This window comes from Anopheles coustani, chromosome 2 (assembly GCF_943734705.1).
Source record: "Anopheles coustani chromosome 2, idAnoCousDA_361_x.2, whole genome shotgun sequence".
In the NCBI taxonomy this organism is placed as follows: Eukaryota; Metazoa; Arthropoda; class Insecta; order Diptera; family Culicidae; genus Anopheles; species Anopheles coustani.
Genome location: NC_071289.1, coordinates 8,235,689 through 8,256,912, shown reverse-complemented (window position 1 = coordinate 8,256,912; position 21,224 = coordinate 8,235,689). Strand labels below are relative to the sequence as shown.

Below are 21,224 nucleotides of genomic sequence, written 5' to 3'. Positions count from 1 at the left end.
ACTCCGGACACGAGAGCGCGTTTTTGTTCTTTTGGCACGCGTACAATCCGCTTCAAATGCTGCTATCGGTCGGGTGGAGAAAAGCTGGTTGGTCATCGAAACATAGCGAGAACATAGCAATTAAGTGGAGCACAAAAAATGAATGGTCTTAACAAAAAATCAAATCAGTTCATGAATGTAGCATGACGTGGGATGTAAGTATCGATCTCGTGTGTACAAGTTTCTTTGCTACCCTATTAGAATGTAGTGTTTTTTTTTCGTGTGATAATTAGGACAAAAAATCCTCCTGAATCCCATAAACATTGTTGCCGCCACCAGCAATGTTTACTATCTAAAGCGATCGATTAATTGGAGGAATGATTCGAATTGCAACGAATGATGGCTTACGGTACACTATTTGGACACGTCCTTGGCGCAACCGTTTCCTCGGTCATCGCCAGACTCGTTCGGCGGGTGGACGCATAAACAAACAAAAAATCCATATGATCGCTAGCGTACGCCGAACTCACTTCCGAGTATGCGGACCGCGTTGGGAGCCTAGGATTAAGTCGGGACGAACGGGTTTTTATCAAACCCGTTGTGCGATGGAAAAACGAAAAAAACAATGGCACGAGCTTAGAAAGGCTCTTCTCCGCATACTAATGTAACAAATGGCATATACCTTGAACTTTAGCTCGGTCGCTAGAAACACATGTTGCCGATGATGTGCGTGTATCGGGAAAATCATTATTTCCTCCATATAACAAACATTTCCATTCGACCTCTAGCTTAACACATTTAGAAGCATGTAATCGAACTGTTTCACATTCGGTTCGAGGTAGCGGCCAGTGATTCATTAAACGAACCAGAAGGTGTGTGTCCCGCTTATGCGACGCAGAACAAAAACGCAGAACATTTTCAATTGCAACATCCTTATTGAATTACGCGATACAATTAATGTTCAGTTAGCGTTGCTGTTGGGGGAACTACAGTCGTAAAAAAATGGCAAGTCGCGTGGGTTGCACACGAACACTGACTTTGCTTACTACGCCACGAGGGGCATTTCAGAAGGTTTCATGAATGAATGAAAAAGAAAAAATCACGAACAAAACAATCGAAAGATTAAATGCAATCTTAAAAGCCATTTAAGTCTGATTAAATGAATCACTAAGCGAGTTTTAAATTTAAACCATTTTAATGAGTGGATAAATGAATTGTATTTATATTTTGAATTATTGTTTGAATCGGGTGGCCCACGCGCCCCCCTCATATTTCACAAATTTATAACGAACTAGTTTTTTAGCTAGTTCAAACCGTTTCTTCTTTTACGGTAATGCATCGGTTTAAATATTCGAACTGCAATCATGTGACACCCATTGCATACCTTCAGGGGCAAATTTGAATCAAATTCCTGTTGGACTCGAATCATTCGATTCAGATTCATTCTGATTCATCATAATGAGTCACATCATGTGTGCACATCGAACTTGTCGACTTTTTATATTATTTGTTGATTTCATTGAACTATTTGCGTAAGAAAATCAGGATACGGATAATCTTATTCGGTACAATCGGATTTAAATCTTTAGAATCCGTCAAATGGGAATCGAATCTGTAGAATCCGGCTAGGGATCGAATCTTCGGATCTTCCGAATCCCGATTTTTCAACACTACTTTGGTGTTCAAGCAGAAGCCCTTTGAAACTCAAAGAAGTGAAAAGTGTGTCACAGAGTTCCACAGAGTGAAATTTATGCTTGTGAATCCAATTTAAATAGAATTTCTGATGAATTGTAGTGTTCCGTTAGCATACTTCATTACAATTTTACGGTAAGTTATCATATTTGCACAGAAGTCTCGTTCAAAAAGTATAGCGATTCGCATGATGAAAAATTCCTACTGTCCGCCATTTTGATTTTCTCCAATGTTCATTTTACCTCCCATATTTCACAACCATAGGTGGAAGTAAAAATACTTTTTCGTACCCAAAACCGAGCCAAAAGGGGATAAAAAGAGGACGCATCGTAGCGGATAGTGAATGTTAGCCGTGCGATGCATGTTGTGGGTGAAACAGCCGTAAGTAGCGTTATGAATTCGCAAGATCAATCGTTGAAACAACAGCAGGCAGCTGCGTGGATGGCTGCTGCCCAGGCAGTTCAGCAGCAGTCAGCTGGATATTCCGGTGGTTACGGAATGAACCAACCACAGCAACAGCAGCAGTATGCTCAATACTACCAACAGCTGTACCAACAGCTGCAATACAGTGTGGGAGGTTTGCAGGGAACCCCTGCGGGAGGTGGTGCGTCCGGGTTCGGTGGTGGAAACAACGCCAGCAACGGCAGCGTGGGCAATACAGCGTCGGGTTTCGTCAGCGGTGGTCCAATGTCCAATCTGTCGGATAATGGCAACTCCTCCGATGGAGTGGGTTCTTCATCCGGCGGCGGAATGTCGGGCAACACATTTTTCAGCTCTCAACAGCAGCAGCAGCAGTCCGGAGGTGATGGAATGGGTTTTAAGCAGGCACCGAGTCAGTTCGGGCCTATCCGGTTCAACATCAACAAGCATCCGCAGCGTGTGAGTCCGATGGTGGCTGCAAACCCGCTTGCTGCGGCCAGCCAAATACACGCCCAGCAGCAGCAACAGCACATTCAGCAGCAGCAACACCAGCAGATGATGGCCGCTTTTCAAAATCAAAACCAGAACGGAACTGGCGGCAAGAAGAAGCGAAAGAAGAACAAGAACAACAACAATATGAACAATCAGTCGATGGGAGGTAATGGGGGTGGTGTCGCTGGTTCAATTTTTATGAACGGTGGTAAAGGCGCAGGCTCGACGAATATTCCGCCGCTGATGCCAGCCGGATCGCTGCCATCGAACGGCGGGGGTGCATCTAACGCCGCCAACTTTCCTACACCTCCCCCCGATCTAAGCAAACCACCGCCGCCCCTTCCGGTCGTCTCGATGCCCGTGGTAGGAACGGTTGGACATTCGCTTCCGGCCCCGCAAGCCCCGACCCCTCCGAATGTGCTTCCCCCACCGAAGATGACCGATCAGCAGTTCCACGTTCCCACCGATGGTTGGCCGCAGGGTTTGAACAACTTCGTATCACGATGCTATGCAAAGTGCAAGACGGACTTCGACAAGGATCAAATCGATATCTGTCTGAAGGGTCGCATTACGGCCGCCGCCAACAAAGGTGAACTGTGGACAAAGGACTGGGACAACGAGCCGGTGCCAAGTGTGCATAGTGAGCGCAACCAGCAAGCACTGCTACCGCCAAATATGAACAGCAACAGTTTGGGCGTCAGCCTTGGCCTCGGCAGTAACATTGGCAATAAGGGCAAATCGTTGAGCCAGTACCAGAGTCCACTAGGTAACACCGGTAAAGGAGGCAACCAGCAGTCGCAACAGTTCAACTCCACCGGTAAAAAGGGAACCGCTGGAACCGGACTATCGCAGTCGCTTGGTACGAGGCTGGGCGTAAAGGCAGGCGGATCTTCGAGCGGACGCAAAACACGTCTGTCGAGATCACGTTCGCGTTCGCCAAGTCGTTACAGTAGCAGCGGTAGTCGCAATCGGCGCAGCCGTTCGTCCAGTGACGATTCACGATCCCCACGGCGCAAGAATCGCCGTTCCTCCAGCAGTAGCGAGGAAGATGTACGGCCGACGTTCAACAATAAATCTTTCAGTAAAGGAGGTAACAAACAGCAGCAACAGCAGCAGAAAAATAATAAAAATCAGAAGCAGAATGGTAAAAACCAACAAAACCAACGTAACAACAAAGGGTTCTACTCCGAGCACGGTCAGGTTGGCGGTGCGGTCGAGGGCGACCTGGAGCAGCTGAAGAAGCGCGCGGCCCGTTTTAACAATCAGGGTGGTAAGAAGGTGGCCGCCTCACCGCCTGTCGTCGCCTCGAACATCATTTCACCCTTCGGCCGGAAGGCTGATCGCAGGTTGACCATGCCAACGGCATCGAGAATCTACATCGATGACGCAGCCGACCGGAGGGACGATGACGACGACGACGAGGTGGATCTGTTCGATTTGCACATCGTCGGTACGTGTCGCGATCTTGAGAAAAGCTTTTTGCGCCTAACGAAAGCCCCTGCCCCGTGTGAGGTGCGACCGGTCGAGGTGCTGCGCCACTCGCTGCAGAACGTGAAGAAGAAGTGGGTCGATAAGCAGGACTATTTCTACGCCTGCGACCAATTGAAGTCCATTCGGCAGGATTTGACGGTAAGTTTGTGTTTAAAAACAAATGTCCGTTGTCCAGTTTTGGCTCAGGTACAAATGCTATAGCTATATAACTAGTGTCAGCATTATTTTAGAAACAAGTACTGCTGGATAAAGCTATCAGTTAACATCCAAACGCCTGCTAAGTTTTGACAAAAGGATAAACACATTTGTATCTAGCTACCCTGGTAGATTTGTACATGGAACGATCTCTCCTCGTTATATTATTTCTGACCGGATTTTTACCCTCTATTTCTTCCCAATCGCACACTCACAGGTACAAGGTATTCGAGATGCTTTCACTGTACAGGTATACGAAACCCATGCCCGCATAGCAATGGAAAAGGGAGATCACGAAGAGTTCAACCAGTGCCAAACGCAGCTCAAAATGTTGTACGCCGATGTGGGTGGCGAAAATCATCTCGAGTTTACCGCGTACCGCGTCCTGTACTACATTTTCACCAAAAACACCTCAGGTAACTGAAAAATGGAGCTGCTTTAATAGTCGAGTAGTTTTTAACACGTTTGTGATGTTTTCTTTTACTTTCAGATTTGACCACTATACTCAGGTCGCTAACGGCAGCGGACAAGGAAAGCGATATCGTTCGATTCGCGCTCCGGCTCCGATCTGCCTGGGCGTTAAGCAATTATAGCACTTTCTTCAAGCTCTATCGGGAAGCGCCGTTGATGGCGGGTTATTTGATCGATTGGTTCATCGAGCGTGAACGCAAATTAGCTCTCAAATCCATTATCAAAGCGTACGTATGCGAGCAGGGGTTTTTCTGGTTGTGGGAGCGATGTGGGGTGGGGTAGTTTGGCATGTTTTTCAGCATTCAGCAACGCGTGTAGTAGCAGTCCTGGCCGTTCTCTCCTGCCAATCCACATTGGCTTGATTTGGGAGAAATCCCAAAGAAGGGTTTATTTTATCTGATAGTGGGGTAACTTTACAGGTAACGTTTGGTATGATGGAGCTGAAGAATCTACGAGGTCTAGACAGGTCACAAAGTTGTCTGAAATCGACATATGATCATGCAGCTTTCACAGTACCGTGCGACGTAATAATTCTACTAACTTAACCTTCTAATTTTCCCCTTCTATATTGTATTGACAAGTGACGGAATAATTCATTTAACGATTTCAATTGTATGTATGCACATTTAGTTATCGGCCCAACCTTGCTGTGGAAATGGTCGCACAAACGTTGGCATTCAGCAGCGAGGAGAAATGTAGCGAGTGGTTAGCGTCGTTAGAAATAAGCATGCTCTTCGTACCGGCCACCGCTACCAAAGCATCTTCGCCGCCGGCCTCGACAACGCCGACGACTGCTGGTGGTGTCACTGGGAATGCTGCTGCTGCTGCTCCTGTCGCGGATACTAAAAGTGCAAACAAAAAAGTGATAGATTGCAAGCAGAGCATGAACGCGCTAATCAACTTCTAGTAATGCTCTTTGCTTGAGAATGAACTGAGGAAATAAGGATGATACGGTGGTCCAAGTAGTCCGCTGCTGCAAGATGAACTTGGTTGGCCATGACGTTCGTTCGCCTGATGGTAGTTTACGTCATGATGGTGTAGCTTCTACTTTGGTTCAAAATTTCTTGGCCTATCAAGATGCTACTTCGGTCCCGTCCTCAATCGTAGATCTCTTGCGCTTGATGCAATCCTCGATCGCACAAGAGATGATCCATCCACCTAACACACGACCACCACCCCCTGCTGCGTCTTCACCATGAGCAAAATCGTTATCTTAATCATTCGCCTTGCGTCTCGGTTTGCCATTTGGTGAAGAAAAAAAAGAGCGTTGGCCATCAAAGGAAGCCGATAAAGGAGGAATGAAAGGAGAGAAATTTGTTTTAAAATTTTTCTCCTTTCGATGATTCATTACATCCGACACCTTGGCGCTAGTGGCATAGTGATAACATCGCAGAAAAGGCGACTATCGGTGCGGTATGCTTCTGTTCGTCCGTGTGGTGTGTGTCTGTGTGTGTATGTTTGCGTGAAGAGCAAAGTGAATTAGCGATCAAAATCAAAGACGTAACTTCCTATGTTCAGGTAGCTTTTGCACACCCGATGGCGCTCCGATGAAATTAGACCAGACCTACTCCACTACATTCTTCAATCGAAAGCCGGAGGTGGCCATTACCTTCTTTGATGAAGCAATGCTGGTGCTGAATCATACCTCTGTTTTGTCCGCTGCTGACTTTCTGTTGCAACAGAAGCTCCAACGTGTAGATCTTGAAAAAATAAGATCACCTCCATCTTCCTGAGCAAAGCACTGAAACGAATAACTGCAAATGTACACATGAAAATTACGATGCCATCACAAACAAACCGATCTGCAGACTCTCAGACTGCATTACACATTCCATCTTCAAATGATCGTTCATGAAAACCGAAGCTCTTGAAGCGGATACATGAGCCCTCACCACCGTAAGGAAGAAGTCGATAAGCGAAGGACATGAACCCAATTACAAGTGTTTAATTAGTGTATAGTGCGTGATTTTTAAAGTGTTTATAGAAAACATTTTCCGTTTTATTGTAATTAAGTTATCTGCGCACACTCTGTCGAAGTGACAACCAATCAAATAACAATCGTATCGAATGGACGAAGCCGCAGAATCAACTAGCAATCGCGAAGAGAAGGGTTGTCTTGAAGTTGCTGTGTGTGGTTAAGGACATGCTGTGTGCGACCGAATATGATCACTCTTGCGCAAAGGACGAATTGTGTTAATGTGTGATCAGAGCAGGAATAGCTCATAACGAGCGTTTTTCGTTCCACCGCCACTTCAATGCTTCCATCAGCGGTCGATGCGAAATCAATAATGGGGCCGTACCATTATTACTACCGCATCGAGAAACGGACGCCAAAAGAGCAAAGGGGCGCGGGGACAACAGAGGGGAAGTTTTTTTTTCCTACATCCATAAACATCCATCCTGGGCATCCTTGCAACCCTGAAACGATACTCCTTTCCGGCAACTCTTAAAATGATCCCGTCTTTGTCTCAAGCAATTGGGACAATCCTTCCCCAAGACAAATCCTATCCCCAACTACTACTTCGCTGCTGTTTTAACTGTGATATATGGTATGCTGAAGAGATTGACTGGCCGATGATGGTTGGGTGACCTGATGAATAATGTAGGAACAGGTTTCTCGATGGGAGAAAAGCCTGTTTGCATTACTCTGCTAAATCGACCGTCTTCGCATATACCTCATCAATCGTCAGTTGGAACCGTTTGTCGAAGGGCGACCCCATGACGTTCAGTGTTTGGATATTGGACAGAAACGATGCAGTAATTGCTTCTTGCAGAATGGAGAGTGGTCGTCAAGCATCACCTAGACATCATTTTACAATGGATAATATGGATTATCAACGATTTGTACAAATGCGTTGAGTTGTTACATTTTTGTATATTTAATTATCGCTAGAATAGATAGATCGAGTCTTTCTGCCGGAACCGTAAGTCAATGCGAAACCAGCCTTCTGAATGCACTGGCCTGGCGTACAATATAACCAGAGAGTTCAGTCTTTTACACCTCCAAAACAAGGATGTAAGAGATGTCTTCGGAGCAAGCTCGACATTGTTTTCTGTATGAATAAGAAATTAAATAAATATCATCTTTAGTTTAATCATAGTTTTGTCTGAATCTTTTCTTTTCAAAAAATATCACATCAAATTGGAGGGAAAGAAATATGCTACAGTGTGACCTGTAAAGGTAATTTGCCTTTGTTGCCAAATTACATAAAAGTTTGGTTTTGAATTCAAATAAACATCGCGAATTATTTTATGCTTACCATTTATGCTCACCCGCGCTGACGTTTTAATGTCAGCGGTAGCGGGAGAGAAAAAGAAAGCAAAGTTTGAAAGATTTGTTTACAAATGGTAGCATATCCTGTCAGTCAACCCGAGTTGTCGTTGCAGTTGCCAGTAATCATAGTATCCTTTGGCAATTTTATGGTAGCAAGATTATCCGGTGAGTGTGCGCCATTTTCCCTAGTAAAGATCAATTTGATGCGTACTTTCTTAGCATTACCTAGACAGAAAAGAAATTAACGCTTTGCATTTTAGAGCAAACATTGCCATTTGTATACAAAGTAAAACGATATAGCATGTCATTGTGTTGTTGTATTCGAATAGGAAGCAATTGAATATGGAAAGCCGAAATACGGATCCCACGAGCAACGCAGGATCATCAAACCGAAATGCCGATCCATCCTACATCACATCCAATACGCGAAAGATTTGGGAAAGCACGACACGATTAGTGCAGGTTCAAAATGCCATCAATGTTCTCTTCCTTTCAAATTGGTCCAATGACGCATTGATACAAGTACCGGAACCGATAATATTGGCGATGCGCAACATTCTCGCCGAAAATGAAGGTAAGTCTAATGATCACGTACCGCCAAAAGGTGCACGGTTCTAATCAAGGTAATATACCACCCAACCGAACAGATGAGTCGCTCAAGCAAACGATCGAGGACATGTGCTCGGGCCCCCAGACAACTCGCAAGGTAAAGATGGTGGCATACCACTGTATGAGGACATTTCAGGATAGATTTACGCAAGACATTCTGTTTCGCACGAAACATGCCATGTTCTACGACGAGCTCGAGCAGCTAATGAGTCGCCTGAGTAACGAGTCGGCCGAAAACACCCAGCGAGAGATCATGCGACACTTGAGGGTGGCGAAGACACGGATTGCGAATCGAAGTCAGGCACGTTATAATCCACTCCAACGGCAGCAGAAATCACCGGCATCGGCGTCTACTACTCCGCGGGCCACAAGTTCCTCCCAGCCACCAGAGCCTCGTGAATCATAGAGAAAAGATAGGCAAATAACTATGCAGAGAGAATTTCTGTCTCTGCATAGGAAGTTTAAATTATGTTTAGTTTATTCCTTTTTTCATAATAATTTCAATGTTCTGCTCGCGCGTGCAGAGAAAGGACAGCAGAAAATGAATTCCCCGAACTTGCGAGGACTTCATACAATCATGAAGAATTGTCACGTTTGTCAACTAATCGGAATGTACACGCTATTCTACGATAATGCGAAAACTAGCTGTTCATTCTTTTTAGTTGCTCCACCCATGTATTGAATTGATTACCAATAAAATTTTCGAACTATTAAAATGTCTATGCATTTCGTTTTTGCTGTGGGCAGCATGCAACGGACTACGCATCTAGTTGGCGCTATGCATTCACATTGCCAAAGTGATTGTTTAATTGATCCAGAATGGTCGTGCCGAAAGCATATGTTTAATACAACACTATTTAAATGTTTGGTGGAAACCAGCATAGCCTAGACCATTTCGGTATGGCATGTTCTTTGAGGTTGTTTGAAAAACTACAGATTTCATCTTAATTTTTAGCAGTTCATTTGTTTGTTGATTTCCACGCACAATGGTTGTTCATATTTCGTATGCTACAAAATTAATTCCGATTCCGATGAGGCATTCATGCGTTGATTATTTCATGCGAGTATCATACAAAATGTATAAATTCCTCGCAAGCATATTGAATAGATGCAATTATGCACGAAGATTGTGAATATTTTGGATTGAAGTGTCAACAATACAACAAATGTGTACAACTGTTGCCAATCGTAAAAACTCGGACTGAAAGCTGTCACGCACGCAATAATTTGGTAAATAAATTGTTTAAAATTGGTGATTCAGTTTTAAAAACATAACATTTGCGGACCGGTATCGTCTTACATATAAAAAACCAGTATCGCTTCGGAATCGAAATCGGAACCATAACTTTTTTCTTCAACAATCGGCATGTGCGGCGGGGTTTCGGTTCGGCACGGTGGTACCCCTTCGGAAACGTACCCTTCGTACACAATTCAAACGTGCGAATTGTAAATAAACCTTCCGTTGTTTACAAACCGATGCGCGTGCGTCGAATCGGCACCGGAGGTTGGTCTGGACAACTGATAAGGGACGAACCGGCGGTGGAGGTGGTGAAACGACTCGACCGCAGACACGACGCAAACTCGCAGCAGAGTGGAAAGGCGTGCGAAGCGAGGAAGGCAGCGGGGCGATTGTAACATGCAACTTATCAGTACCGAATTCCAGCATCATTGACAAGGTGGCATAAGAGAGGAAAAGATTATTGATTTGCTGCGATGTGATGTCTCAGACGGACACGGGAAGATCACGGAATCGGGTCAACGAAGCGAAAACCGTTTTAAAGAATCATCAAAAAATCATTAGATTGTGTCCTCGTGCGACTGTTTTTGGTTCATTTATCCTCCCGATTGGAGTAGAAGCTTCTTAATCCCAAGCTTCGGAATCTGGTGTGGCGTACGTGTGTGTGTCGGAATTTGTGGTGAAACATCTATCGCACAAACTGAAAGGATGCTGAAGCAGGAAAATTTGGCAGCCAATTTTTGCGGCCTCCTGTCCCTCGGCGGAAACAAAGGTAAGTGCGGAAATGGTAGAAAATAGTCGTTCGACAACTCACCATCCTCTTGTTACTGCTCCTTGTTGTAGATGTGGCTATAGAATGGCGTATCCTTGGGAAGGAACAGGACAGTTCCATGCTTGCGAGCTGGGTATCGTTCGACCCGAAAAAAGGCCGCGAAGAACAGCGCACAAACGTTGGCATATACACGCCGAAAACGAAAACCTTCGACATCCTGTACACGTTCCCCGGGCGGGAAAATGTCATCCAAGCGTCGGTCAACTTCACGCGCACGCTTCTCCTGTACGTCACGAAAGAGTTGCGGCAGGACGAATCTGGTCAAAACGGTGACGTGTACCGGGCGTATCTGGTCGAGGTGCGGCCGAAGGTTGAATCCGTTCGACCCCATCTGCTGCTGGAGGTAGATCGCAATCGTCAGGTGATGGCCACGTTCTTGTGGCGGAAGCTATCGACCTTCGAGAAGAGCTATCAAGATAAATTCCTGCTCCTAGTGCATCACGAGCACGTACTCCTTTACACGGTCAACCTGAAAAAGGTTGACCTTCCGACGACGGATGAAATTGACGATATCATCGGTTCAGTAGGCAGTAGGCCGGGACGTATTGACTATATGAACCCGCTGGCCTGGGAGGTGGACCGGGACAGTCTGAAGAGCGAAACGATAACAAAATCGTTTATCTGGGCTCAGTGGGATCCGGTGGTGCAAGCCTTGTACTATATTCATCTAAAACCAAGCACAAGAACCATCTTCGAAAAGGAGGATGACGGGGCGAACGGCGAATCCGGCGAAGCAGAAAAACGGCTTCAGCCGACCTTATCTGCGTTTCAGTTCCATGACGATCTGCCGACTGAAACGGTGCTCAACATTCCACTCAATCTTCCCAAAATCCCATCGTCCAACAGTGAGGACATTTACGAGGATGACACGGTGCCGCTGCGCATACACGACTCATCGTTGAATCTAGTGATTGTGAGCGACGAATCGGGAATGCTTTTCGTCTGCCATTACTATCTCTACCAACCGATCAAGCAGCAGGAAGAAGAGTCAACTAATGCAAACGGCGGAGGAGGACCGGCACAAAATATCTTCGACGTACACTTTGCCTACTCGGTGACCATCCTCCACCATGGGTGCGTGATACACTGCGTCATCCCGGGCATTCCGTGGGAAAAAGCGAAACTGATGAAACCGACCTTTACGCTACACGGCGACCACCATGTGCTGGTGTTTCAGGCGGATCTTTTTATGCATTTGCTCGATGTGGGCCTCTCGCACGAACCTTCGTGCCATATCGTGTGCGCACCGTTTACCCGGGCCCCCATTACGCAGCTGGTACCGTGCTTTGCGACCAACAACATTTGCTACGATTCGGCCACGCTCGATCTGATCTCGATTACAATCCCGAAAACGCATCTCATTGACGCGTTCCGGAATGATACGTCGATCGATAACCGGCTTGCGATCGTGCACTACTTTTTGGCACATTCGAATGGAGATATTATTGAGATTTTCTCTGAGGTAAGTGGCCTGTCATCTCCACGAATTATTTAGCTAAATACTCTTTCCACTAACCTACTTCTTTTGTTTAATTTAAATTTGCTTTTATTTTTTACACCACCCTGCCACTTCGACTCAATCTGTCTAGTAGGCTATACTTCTTTCGATTTTCCTTGCCAACTAGATTCGATTTTTGAAAATTGCGTTCAAATCAACGTTACGCTGGGTCGTGGTATCCTTCATTCAATTATCATTGCTCTAGCTCTTCATCTATTCGGCTCTATCCCTACAAGGACCCCTCTTACAACAGTTTCATTACGATACGATAATAAAATTATGCTTCTTTTGTGTGCAGATACTAAACATCATCATGGAACGACCCTTGCACCTTGACACGGTCCCTCTACTTAAGGAAGCGCTCATCGCCGGTACCTACGCTTCGGCCAAAAAAGGGCTTACGCAAGACCAACTGGCCCTGTTCCGCCTACTACCGCTGACGTCCTGCAGCACCACAAAACCGATCGAGGCGAAGGTTGGCAAACTGAACGTGGGTCTCTCGCACGAGTCCCTCTACAACACCTCGATGATGCTGCTCTCACCACAGCAACGACTTTCGCCGTTCCGCAAGGACATCTGGACGCTACTGTGGGATCGGTTGAGCGACAACGGTGGCGGCAAGGAACGACCTCGCTTCCACCAGGAACAGGTACGCGAGAAGCTGATGTACTCGCTCGCCTGCTACCAACCGGAAGCTCTGTCCCGCTGCACCACACCCATGTCCCCGGCGAACCCGATCGGAACGGTGGGGGTAGAGTTTTTCGCCAGTGCTGCTGCTTCCGGAGGCGCTCGTGGTCGTTTGCAAAATGACCTACCGTTCGTCGAAACGGAAGCATGTACGGCCAACAAGCAGGAGTTGGTACTGAACGTAAACCTCCGCGAACTGAGCATGCACCTGGTGAAGCACAGCGTGAAGGAAGTGACCGGTTTCCGCTGGCTCAAGAACGCTTTCTACGATGCAAATCCGGCCACCTCGCACGTTCACGCCGTGGCAACGCGCTACGTCGCCGCGCAGCTGGAACAATCGCGAGCGCTCTGTGTTTTAGTGTGCCGTACAGCCGGGCTCGATCATGCGCTCGCGCTCGGTGAAGGAAGCGAAAGCCGTGGGTTTGCACTTATCGATCAACTTGAGCGTGCACTTCAGGTGCGTCTCTTTGCCATGCTCGAGCGATACTGTCTGGCGGCGGAAACACTCGCCTTTCCGTTGCCTCTCGGGTTTTCCTCGTTCTTCTCTTACCTCGGATACCGGGCGCTGTCATTCGAAAGCTTCATGCAGTACGTCGAGCATCATGTGTTCGAGTTGCAGATCGACGTAGTGAAGGTGATCTTCGCCGATATCGGTGAGGATACGGAAGATGGTATCCGGCGAAAGTTGAACCTGTTGATGGTGTTGCCTCGGTCAAGGGCGCGCCGTTTGCTGAACAGTTGGAACCATCCCGTCAGTGCGATGCTGCGGGGACGGGAGCATGCCATGAACATCCTGTCCGGGAACTCGGTCCATCCGCGAGGATCTTCACATCTCAAGAAGAAAGACTATCAACCGAAAGGTAGTGGCGTTTGGCCGGTGAACGGTGTTACCTAAAGTGTATGTCTGTTGCATGAAGTATGTTTTGTGGTTTGTTCGTTGTGCGTGTCCGACAATGTTTTCCGTTACTGTAAGTTTTTCTTAATTTCCACACAATTACTTTTAATTTGCTTTCATTATCATTTCCTTCATTTTACGTTTGATTTACCAACATTTCAGTTTGCACATGCTTTAGCACCTGTTGCCATCGGTTGCTTGTTTTACTCGGTTGCCCCACGGTAGGGAAAAAACCGCAAAAAAATGCTCCCATATCGCACAACCGCGCATCACGCCATTCAACCACATCATCATTTTCATCCGCATCGATTGTATCCGTTTCATCGTCGATCTGCTGTTCCGAATCGGGCGCGCTTGAAAGTTCCTCTCGGTCCAGGAATTTGAGAACCTATGCGAGCCTTAACGCACTTCGACTTGCAACGGCATCACCGGCATCGCTAATCGATTTGGAAGCCGGCGACGGACGAGAACTTCCCGGTGAGGGCAAGGACATTATCGATGCAACCACCTGTGGCTCGATGATACTTTCGTCGTCGAATGCTCCGACGAACCATGGCCAGCGGTACCGTTGCACATCCTCTACGTCGTCCTTTTTGATGCAGCTTTGTAGGGAATCGCCGGATCGGATTGTGCGATGGTCAAGGAGAGGCGTAGCCCGACTTCAATCCGATACGATTCCACGTGGCGGATTTGCTATGCGGAAAACGATACTTCTTACACTCGGATACTGTGTTCTGGTCTTTGTGATCGTTTGCCTCACCGTGTTCGTAATGACTGAGTTCCGTTTGGCGGCATCTATTGTTTGGTACATGCAGATGCTTCGCATGCTATTTTAAAAACTAAGCATTATTATCAAGCCTTACCAATCTAGTTCAGTTCTATGCATGTTATTTTGTCTTGTTATTTGTTGTGGAAAAACAATATGCATTTTCGTTCCTTTCATTGTTTTCGTCACCCGGTGTTGCTTGCTTCACACATCATTTAAAAAAAGTGATCATTTAAATATAACAATCAGAGTACATACTCGTTCGAAGAAAATAACTTTTACGTTGAGCATAAATTTCCTATCGAATAATTTTTGTTTCTGACAGATCTCAGCCAAGGATTGGGCGCCGCCCGGAAACTCCAGCAACCGTTGGACAATTTTCTCGATCTACTCACAGCCAAAGCTAATCTAAACGAGCTCGACTTTAATCTGCTAATTGAGACAACTCTTACATCGGTAGAAAATTTCCATGTCTAATTACAACAGCAACCAATATAGAACCGGCCACTCTCGCAGTTTACGACATTTTATTCTTGACACATCATTCATGTTTCATTTAGGGAGGTTTGAAGACAGAATCCAATTTCTTACCTCCCGGTCGAACCGGTACGTCCCATCCGGAGCCGCACGCAATTGGCTCCATTTGGTGGAGAGTTGTTGCAGAGTGCGCAACGAATCACACTGCTGGTGGAGGAAATGTTTGGTAAGAAAATCCATCAACACTACGTCACGCTGCTTCTCGGCCACTTCGTAAACCAACGAGATTGAACCGGAAAGCTTCATCTCTAGCTCGATCGTTTCGCAAAGCGTTTGTCCGATGTTTGAGCTCCACTGGCGTTCGGGAGGTTTAGCAATGGTTTCGAGCGTGACAGAGTTATTGCGGAAAAGCAAGAAATCCGCCAGCGACTCTGCGTGCCCGATCTCTTCGGAGGCAAGTTTCCGGTAGAGCTCTGTAATGTCTCACAAAGTTTACAATCTTCATATTGCGACTTCCACGAAAGTTACATACCTGATAATCCAAGAAGGCACACACTGGAGGTCGCGAAGTGGTACGAAATCGAACGATACATGTAGCTCGCATAATATTCCTCATTTATCTGACCGTTGATGGCAAGCACGAGCTGTTCCGGAAGCGAACGTGGGACAAGATTGCTTTCTTTCTGGCCTGAGGCCGGTATTCGGATGGAAGAAAAGCACCTTCTTAGGTACACTGCAGGTCGAATCGAGAACATGGTTTTTATCCGGTTTTGTGCAAGTAGTTAGCCTACTATAAGTGATTTATTATTTATTAATTTTTCGTGTAGAAGAGCAATCCAAAAATAAAGGACATAAAAAAATGTTCAGTTCATGACAAACTGATGATGCGTCCTGTTTTAATTCTTTGATAGAGCAATAACGAATAATTGTTAAAATAATAGAACAACTAAAAACGAGAGAATAATGTGATCGATGTGTTTCCAGTAATTAATTAATGGCGATTTTTTATAGTTTTGACCTAACTCCTAGAAATCCTCACCTTGAGTTCAAGATTTGGTATGTAAACTCTTTGTCTTTTCTTTAACATTTGAGTGCTGCATGTTCTCTTTGTGGCAAATAGTATTCTTGCTAAAGCTAATCCGTTTGATTTCAACCTCTTCATGCAATTCATCACAAACCGTTATCGGTAATTATCACCAAATTCCTTTAGTTTTCTTCTCAATTAGCTCAGCAGGCAATTATGGGAAGACTCCAGATTATTTTCCCTGCAAATGAGGGAAATTCGGCCAACACGTGCTTGAAGCCTTTCACCACTAGGTATGGTAACATTTTTGAAATAAGTATATAATCACGATGCTTAGTATTAATCGTTGCAGTAGCACCTACCAATTGCGCTTTGGTCTTCAGTTCTCAACCGCCTTTCACTATAAAGGCACTGACTGCTCTATCGATTTTTTGTGCTTATTTAAGTCGCTACTATGGGGTACGTAGATTGATTGGCAATTTGAGACGCATCGTAATGTCCGTCCAAACAACTCGTCCGCCGAGTTGCGGCATTTCGATCGGCTCTAGAAAATCGTTTCAACACATGCTTCATAACAAATACACGCAATATGACGAAAAATACCAGACAAACGCCACAAATTATGCCAACTACAGCCCACGGGGAGATGCCACTCGACTCACGATAAATCCCGGCCACGAGGGACGGATCGTGCAGATCGGTCTCGGTGAATTTTCCCACCGGAATGACGCGGCTGTTGTCGTTCGGACTGGCCGATATGATTAGCGATTGCTCGCGCGTTATGGTGACCGGTAGACTAAAGCCTTCGGTGGCCAGCTTAATGCGGGTTCCTCCCAGTTGAGGTATGTATTGCAATAGGACGTCCATCGATCGCACGTGGCACATACGCAGGAGTTTCAATATACCGACTCCGTGCAGTGTGAGCCCTTTCAAACGATCCGTACCGTATTGAATGGTGATATCGGTAAAGTTGGGCACCACATAAATCCAGGCGTTCGGGTCAGCGAGCTGTACCCACATCTGAGACCGCAGCTGCAGCCGCGTGGTACGACAATTCGAGTCGCGCTGAGTGTTGTTGAAATAAGTGGCCGCAATGCAGTCATCGGTTGTTGTGAGATTTCGCATGAGATGATGGGAATTGCAGAGGGCAAAATCGGTCAAATGATTGCACGCTTTATACTCATCGTACGACATGACCATTCCGCTGTTCGAGGTTTCGTTAAACGCTACAATATCTCGCTCGAGCACAATAAGTGTCACCACACCGTCCTTCAGCATCGGTACGTTCGTTCCTTTCAATGTACGATACACTAAACGATTGCAGAGCGGAAGCAGAATGTTGACCACAAGCCGACACCCTTCAACATACGCTACCACCTGCGAGAGGGGATAAAGTTTGATTACCTCGCGAAGCTTCAGTTCGACGGGGAAAATAAACTCTTCCGGTAGGTATCCCTGCACCTTCTCCAGCTCCACCAGGAGCTTATTGGGGGAAATGATACTATCGCTCAGGTCCATCGTGCTGGTACTTTGTAGCAACTGCATGAAGAGGTTCTTCTTGGCGATAATTTTGTTCAGCAAAATATCCATCAGCAACAGCTGCCCCTCGCGTGTAAAGTCGATCGCATTTGGTTTTTTCGGGTCCACTTTAAACAGGTTGCCCGTCAACACGGCTAGCGCTTGGTTTGTCGTGTTGTAGAACATCTTCAGCGTCGACGATTCGATGGCGATCTGTTGATTTACCTTATCAAAGTTGCTGTTGATTTCGGTGCGATCCTCGTCGTCCATTAGGCCGAACCACGATCGAAGTATGCCACGCTTTGTACGCCTGGAGCCTACATCCGACTCTTCGCACATGCTCGACAGTAGCGCACTGAAGTCGTTCAGTTCCTTCGTCAGCTCGAGAATGTTATTAATTCCCTCACAGTTTCCAATCTTTTTCTCTCGCATTTCTGCGCAGGCCTTCAACAGGTGGGACACCGTACCGCTGGCCGTTGCGATTTCGGCGATAAACTCCGCAATATCGTAGTCGGCCCGCAGTGTCCAAGTGCTTACCTGCACCTTAATCGGTTTAAGCTGCTCGAAATATATACCATCCGTGTAGAGCGGAATGTTGGACACCGGCATATCAACATACGAAGGTTCTGCGTTGCATTGCGGCATCAACAGTAGACTACTGCAGCAGCCCAGCAGTAGGAGGATGCATTTGTTGGAAAACATGATTTCCTCCTTCGTCGAAAGCGATTTCGAAAGCAACACTTCACCTAATGAAAGCAAAGTATTAATTTACACTTTAATCCAATTGTAAACTACAATAATTACCTACAATAACTCGTAAATTATGGGCAATGACTCAGAAATGAAAAACGATGCAAGACGATGGACGATGTTTATTTTAACATGTCAATACTTGGGGCGAGCAGGTATGTATACACATGCTGCACCGTAACAAGATGTATTAAGGTCCGCTGTACCGTACTTCAATTCAAATAGCTAGCGCCAACATTTGTTTTATTTTACCAAAAATATTAACAACGTTTAGAACAAATTGACCTGATAAAACAGTTCAATGCGTTACACATCAATTAATAGGTAACATTAGCCAACACTGGAATGGACGGAAGCATGAACAATTCGATTGGAAGTTTGCGGAGTCTATTTATAGTCGGATAAAAATCACCACTTTTTAAGTTTCCTAGGATACATAGAAATGTAAATTTATTTCATCTTTTTCATGTGAATCAAATGTTTTCGCAACGCCAACTGCTTGTCGCGGAAGGATTTCTTAACCTTACCGCGCGCCTTGTGCCGAATCATGGAGAAGTTTTTATTCTTCTTCTTCTCCCGGTTCGTCGTCGAGCAATGCGGATTCAGCCGGTTATCCTTGTATCCGAACTTCTCACGTCCATCGCGACCCTTCTGCATACTCTCCACGCGTGCTTCCTTGTCTGCCTTGCGCCGTTTGTAGATCATCTCGATCGAATCGAGCTTCACAAACTCACTGCGCTCCGTTTCGGCCTGGCGCTTTCGATTGTGGTGCGTCAGTTGCTTCTTTACACGCTCCTGCTCGATACGGGCAAAGTCCGCATCGGTGAAAATTTTCGTAAGCGCCAGTTCCTGCATCGCTTCCGAGGTGTTTAGGGTTTGTTCATTCCCATCTGCGGATTTGGCTTCGGCGGTTATTTCCGATTTCTTGCCAGTTTTCTTAGCCTTCTTCTTTCTTTTACCATTTGAATGATCGCCTTTCTTCTCACTTCCATCTTCGATCTCTTCCTCTTCTCCTTCATCTTCCTCATCGCTGCACTCTTCCCATTCCCCTTCATCGTCATCCTCATCCTCATCTTCCGAATTATCAATACCCTCATCCTTTGACTGATCTTTCGTGGATTTAATCATAGTAATTCCCTTCTTTTTCCTTCCTTCACGCAACAACGCATCTGTCTCATCCTCACTACTTGCCACGTCCACCCAGTCACCCGATTCTGAATCATCCTCGGACGAGCTTTCGCTTTCCTCGACCTCCGGAATACCCTCACGTAATAGTGCTTCCGTTCCGGGAATATGATCAACTGCCAGCACCTCGCCGTATCGCTTCGGTTTAATTTCGACGCTTGCCTCCGTCGGTCGGCCACGATCCTTCTTCGCCAGCAGAGTAGGCACTTGTTCGCGATAAAGCATAATCAACGACTTTGCCGACATCATGACAGACTTTTCCTTGTAGCTCTTGTACATCGTAAGATCGCGCAGTAAATCCTCGTTCATCGCCAGCGGACAACGGACACAAACCTCCCGGACCGCGTTCAGCCCAATAGCCATTACGTCGCTCGAGTTCCGCTCGGTGACGAAATTGTTCACGAGCGTCTTAATGACCGGCTCGATAATGTCCGGCGGAATCATCTCGTGGGACGCTTGGGCGGCAAATTGTAGAATTCGTGTAACCTGACGTTGATGTGGCTGGATGAACCTGGGGCGTTAAAAAAAAGCATTAGCATGTCATATACGGGCATTGACAAATTTACGGTCATATTAATTACCTGGTAATGTACGGATAGAAACTGAACAAAAATAGCTCGTGAATTCCAATTAGTCTGGAAATGACGTCCAGATGCATCAGCTTCACCTCGAACCGCTCATTTCCATCCTGCAACTGTTTGAACAAATTTTCCGCCATTCCCTGTGGGTTGTGTATCAAATGAATGGCCGAAAAATTGAAAGCCACCACCTTTTTCTTTTTCTTCTGAGCGTTCGCGTACAGTTTCTTGACTGCCTCCACCTTATTCTTGCGTTTCTTCGTTTTTTTGTTAATTTTTGCGGCCATCATGATACCTTTCAGGTTAACCTCCCGGTCGCTATCCTCCTCTTCTTCTTCCTCCTGCTGGTCGGTACCGAGGAAAAACTTCAACGAAGCAACCATCACCTTCGTTACCTTCGAGAAGCAGCCGATGTTTGCAATTACATTAACTGTCTTCGCGTCGTTCCAGACCTGCTTCCTGTACAGCTCGATCATGATGTCAATGGACATTTTAGCCGCCTTTGGATTCGTATCGCGTAGCATTGTGTACATGAACGATTGCAGCGTAGAATTGAGCTTCATATCCTTCTGCTTCGCGTTCATATTCTTGATGTCCGTAATAATGTGATTCTGTAAGAACGTTCGGAGCGCCTTGTCCGGGCAGCGCAGCAGCTGGAAGAATAGTTCCAGTAGGTCCAGCGGGGATATGAGGTTTTTATTCCGCAGCAAAATCAACGCTCGGCAAAACGTGTTTCGCATCTCCGGTTCAAGCGTTGTCGAGTGAGTCTTCAGCAGATCCACCAACGTCTGGGGAAAGGTTTTCATATCCTCCAGATAGCACTGAGCTACCTGCGCCAGAAACATTATTGACTCGCAAAGGCTTTTGTTTTCCTTATCCGGTTCCAGCCGAAAGATATCCAACACGCTTAGGAAATGCTGGTACTGCTGTAGAAACTCTTCCCGGTAAGATTCCGGATCGCGCTTGATCAGATTCTGCAGCTGCGGCAGATTGTCCGGCAGTTGATTATTGTGGCGCACCATCTTTGCTGCGTGGCAGGGATGTTGTGTGCCGGAAAAACTAGATTTTCCTCGTCGAGGAAAATATTCAAAACACTACACTTCACTGACCCGGCCACATGTGGGAAAGACGAATTATTTTGCTGTCATGTTCAC

General features: G+C 46.2%; 6 protein-coding genes across 9 annotated transcripts; 3 read left to right on the top strand and 3 right to left on the bottom strand.

Annotated features, from left to right (window-relative positions):
• Nucleotides 1-1,691: 1,691 nt before the first annotated feature.
• On the top strand, nt 1,692-7,835 carry LOC131265675 (leukocyte receptor cluster member 8 homolog). Its single transcript, XM_058267967.1, has 5 exons — nt 1,692-1,806; nt 1,936-4,212; nt 4,487-4,685; nt 4,760-4,967; nt 5,371-7,835. The coding sequence occupies exons 2-5, from the start codon at nt 2,029-2,031 to the stop codon at nt 5,645-5,647; spliced, it is 2,868 nt and encodes a 955-aa protein (XP_058123950.1). The 5' UTR covers nt 1,692-1,806; nt 1,936-2,028; the 3' UTR covers nt 5,648-7,835.
• Nucleotides 7,836-8,138: 303 nt separating this feature from the next.
• LOC131265705 (uncharacterized) lies at nt 8,139-9,325 on the top strand. The gene is made up of 3 exons (XM_058268007.1): nt 8,139-8,179; nt 8,344-8,588; nt 8,662-9,325. The coding sequence occupies exons 2-3, from the start codon at nt 8,357-8,359 to the stop codon at nt 9,027-9,029; spliced, it is 600 nt and encodes a 199-aa protein (XP_058123990.1). The 5' UTR covers nt 8,139-8,179; nt 8,344-8,356; the 3' UTR covers nt 9,030-9,325.
• Nucleotides 9,326-10,167: 842 nt separating this feature from the next.
• Nucleotides 10,168-15,675, top strand: LOC131265674 (protein pigeon). Of its 3 annotated transcripts, none has more exons than XM_058267964.1 (4): nt 10,168-10,632; nt 10,704-12,154; nt 12,489-13,737; nt 14,864-15,675. In XM_058267964.1, the coding sequence occupies exons 1-4, from the start codon at nt 10,569-10,571 to the stop codon at nt 15,013-15,015; spliced, it is 2,916 nt and encodes a 971-aa protein (XP_058123947.1). In that variant the 5' UTR covers nt 10,168-10,568; the 3' UTR covers nt 15,016-15,675. The 3 variants fall into 3 exon arrangements, with proteins under 3 accessions (XP_058123947.1, XP_058123948.1, XP_058123946.1); XM_058267965.1 differs by having other exon boundaries at nt 12,489-13,740; nt 14,876-15,675; XM_058267963.1 differs by having other exon boundaries at nt 13,935-14,978.
• On the bottom strand, nt 15,091-15,770 carry LOC131261895 (ferritin, heavy subunit-like). Its single transcript, XM_058263746.1, has 2 exons — nt 15,548-15,770; nt 15,091-15,488 (listed from the first exon to the last, which is right to left on the bottom strand). Exons 1-2 carry the CDS (start codon nt 15,768-15,770, stop codon nt 15,091-15,093), a joined length of 621 nt encoding a protein of 206 aa, XP_058119729.1.
• On the bottom strand, nt 15,655-18,260 carry LOC131265684 (uncharacterized). The gene has a single exon (XM_058267982.1). The coding sequence runs from the start codon at nt 18,257-18,259 to the stop codon at nt 16,481-16,483; it is 1,779 nt and encodes a 592-aa protein (XP_058123965.1). The 5' UTR covers nt 18,260; the 3' UTR covers nt 15,655-16,480.
• Nucleotides 18,261-18,665: 405 nt separating this feature from the next.
• On the bottom strand, nt 18,666-21,177 carry LOC131265681 (protein SDA1 homolog). 2 transcript variants are annotated; one of them, XM_058267978.1, is made up of 3 exons: nt 20,074-21,177; nt 19,475-20,003; nt 18,666-19,399 (listed from the first exon to the last, which is right to left on the bottom strand). In XM_058267978.1, exons 1-3 carry the CDS (start codon nt 21,090-21,092, stop codon nt 18,758-18,760), a joined length of 2,190 nt encoding a protein of 729 aa, XP_058123961.1. In that variant the 5' UTR covers nt 21,093-21,177; the 3' UTR covers nt 18,666-18,757. The 2 variants fall into 2 exon arrangements, with proteins under 2 accessions (XP_058123961.1, XP_058123960.1); XM_058267977.1 differs by having other exon boundaries at nt 18,670-20,003.
• Between the last annotated feature and the right edge of the window lie 47 nt (nt 21,178-21,224).

Coding starts and splice junctions, on each gene's coding strand:
- LOC131265675 (XM_058267967.1), top strand. CDS start 2,029: ATGCATGTTGTGGGTGAAACAGCCGTAAGTAGCGTTATGAATTCGCAA. Junction 4,213..4,486: donor CCATTCGGCAGGATTTGACG/GTAAGTTTGTGT, acceptor GCACACTCACAG/GTACAAGGTATTCGAGATGC. Junction 4,686..4,759: donor TTTCACCAAAAACACCTCAG/GTAACTGAAAAA, acceptor TTTTACTTTCAG/ATTTGACCACTATACTCAGG.
- LOC131265705 (XM_058268007.1), top strand. CDS start 8,357: ATGGAAAGCCGAAATACGGATCCCACGAGCAACGCAGGATCATCAAAC. Junction 8,589..8,661: donor CATTCTCGCCGAAAATGAAG/GTAAGTCTAATG, acceptor CCAACCGAACAG/ATGAGTCGCTCAAGCAAACG.
- LOC131265674 (XM_058267963.1), top strand. CDS start 10,569: ATGCTGAAGCAGGAAAATTTGGCAGCCAATTTTTGCGGCCTCCTGTCC. Junction 10,633..10,703: donor GTCCCTCGGCGGAAACAAAG/GTAAGTGCGGAA, acceptor TCCTTGTTGTAG/ATGTGGCTATAGAATGGCGT. Junction 13,738..13,934: donor GAAAGACTATCAACCGAAAG/GTAGTGGCGTTT, acceptor CCAACATTTCAG/TTTGCACATGCTTTAGCACC.
- LOC131261895 (XM_058263746.1), bottom strand. CDS start 15,770: ATGTTCTCGATTCGACCTGCAGTGTACCTAAGAAGGTGCTTTTCTTCC. Junction 15,489..15,547: donor GTGCCTTCTTGGATTATCAG/GTATGTAACTTT, acceptor GAGACATTACAG/AGCTCTACCGGAAACTTGCC.
- LOC131265684 (XM_058267982.1), bottom strand. CDS start 18,259: ATGTTTTCCAACAAATGCATCCTCCTACTGCTGGGCTGCTGCAGTAGT.
- LOC131265681 (XM_058267977.1), bottom strand. CDS start 21,092: ATGGTGCGCCACAATAATCAACTGCCGGACAATCTGCCGCAGCTGCAG. Junction 20,004..20,073: donor TTCTATCCGTACATTACCAG/GTAATTAATATG, acceptor TTAACGCCCCAG/GTTCATCCAGCCACATCAAC.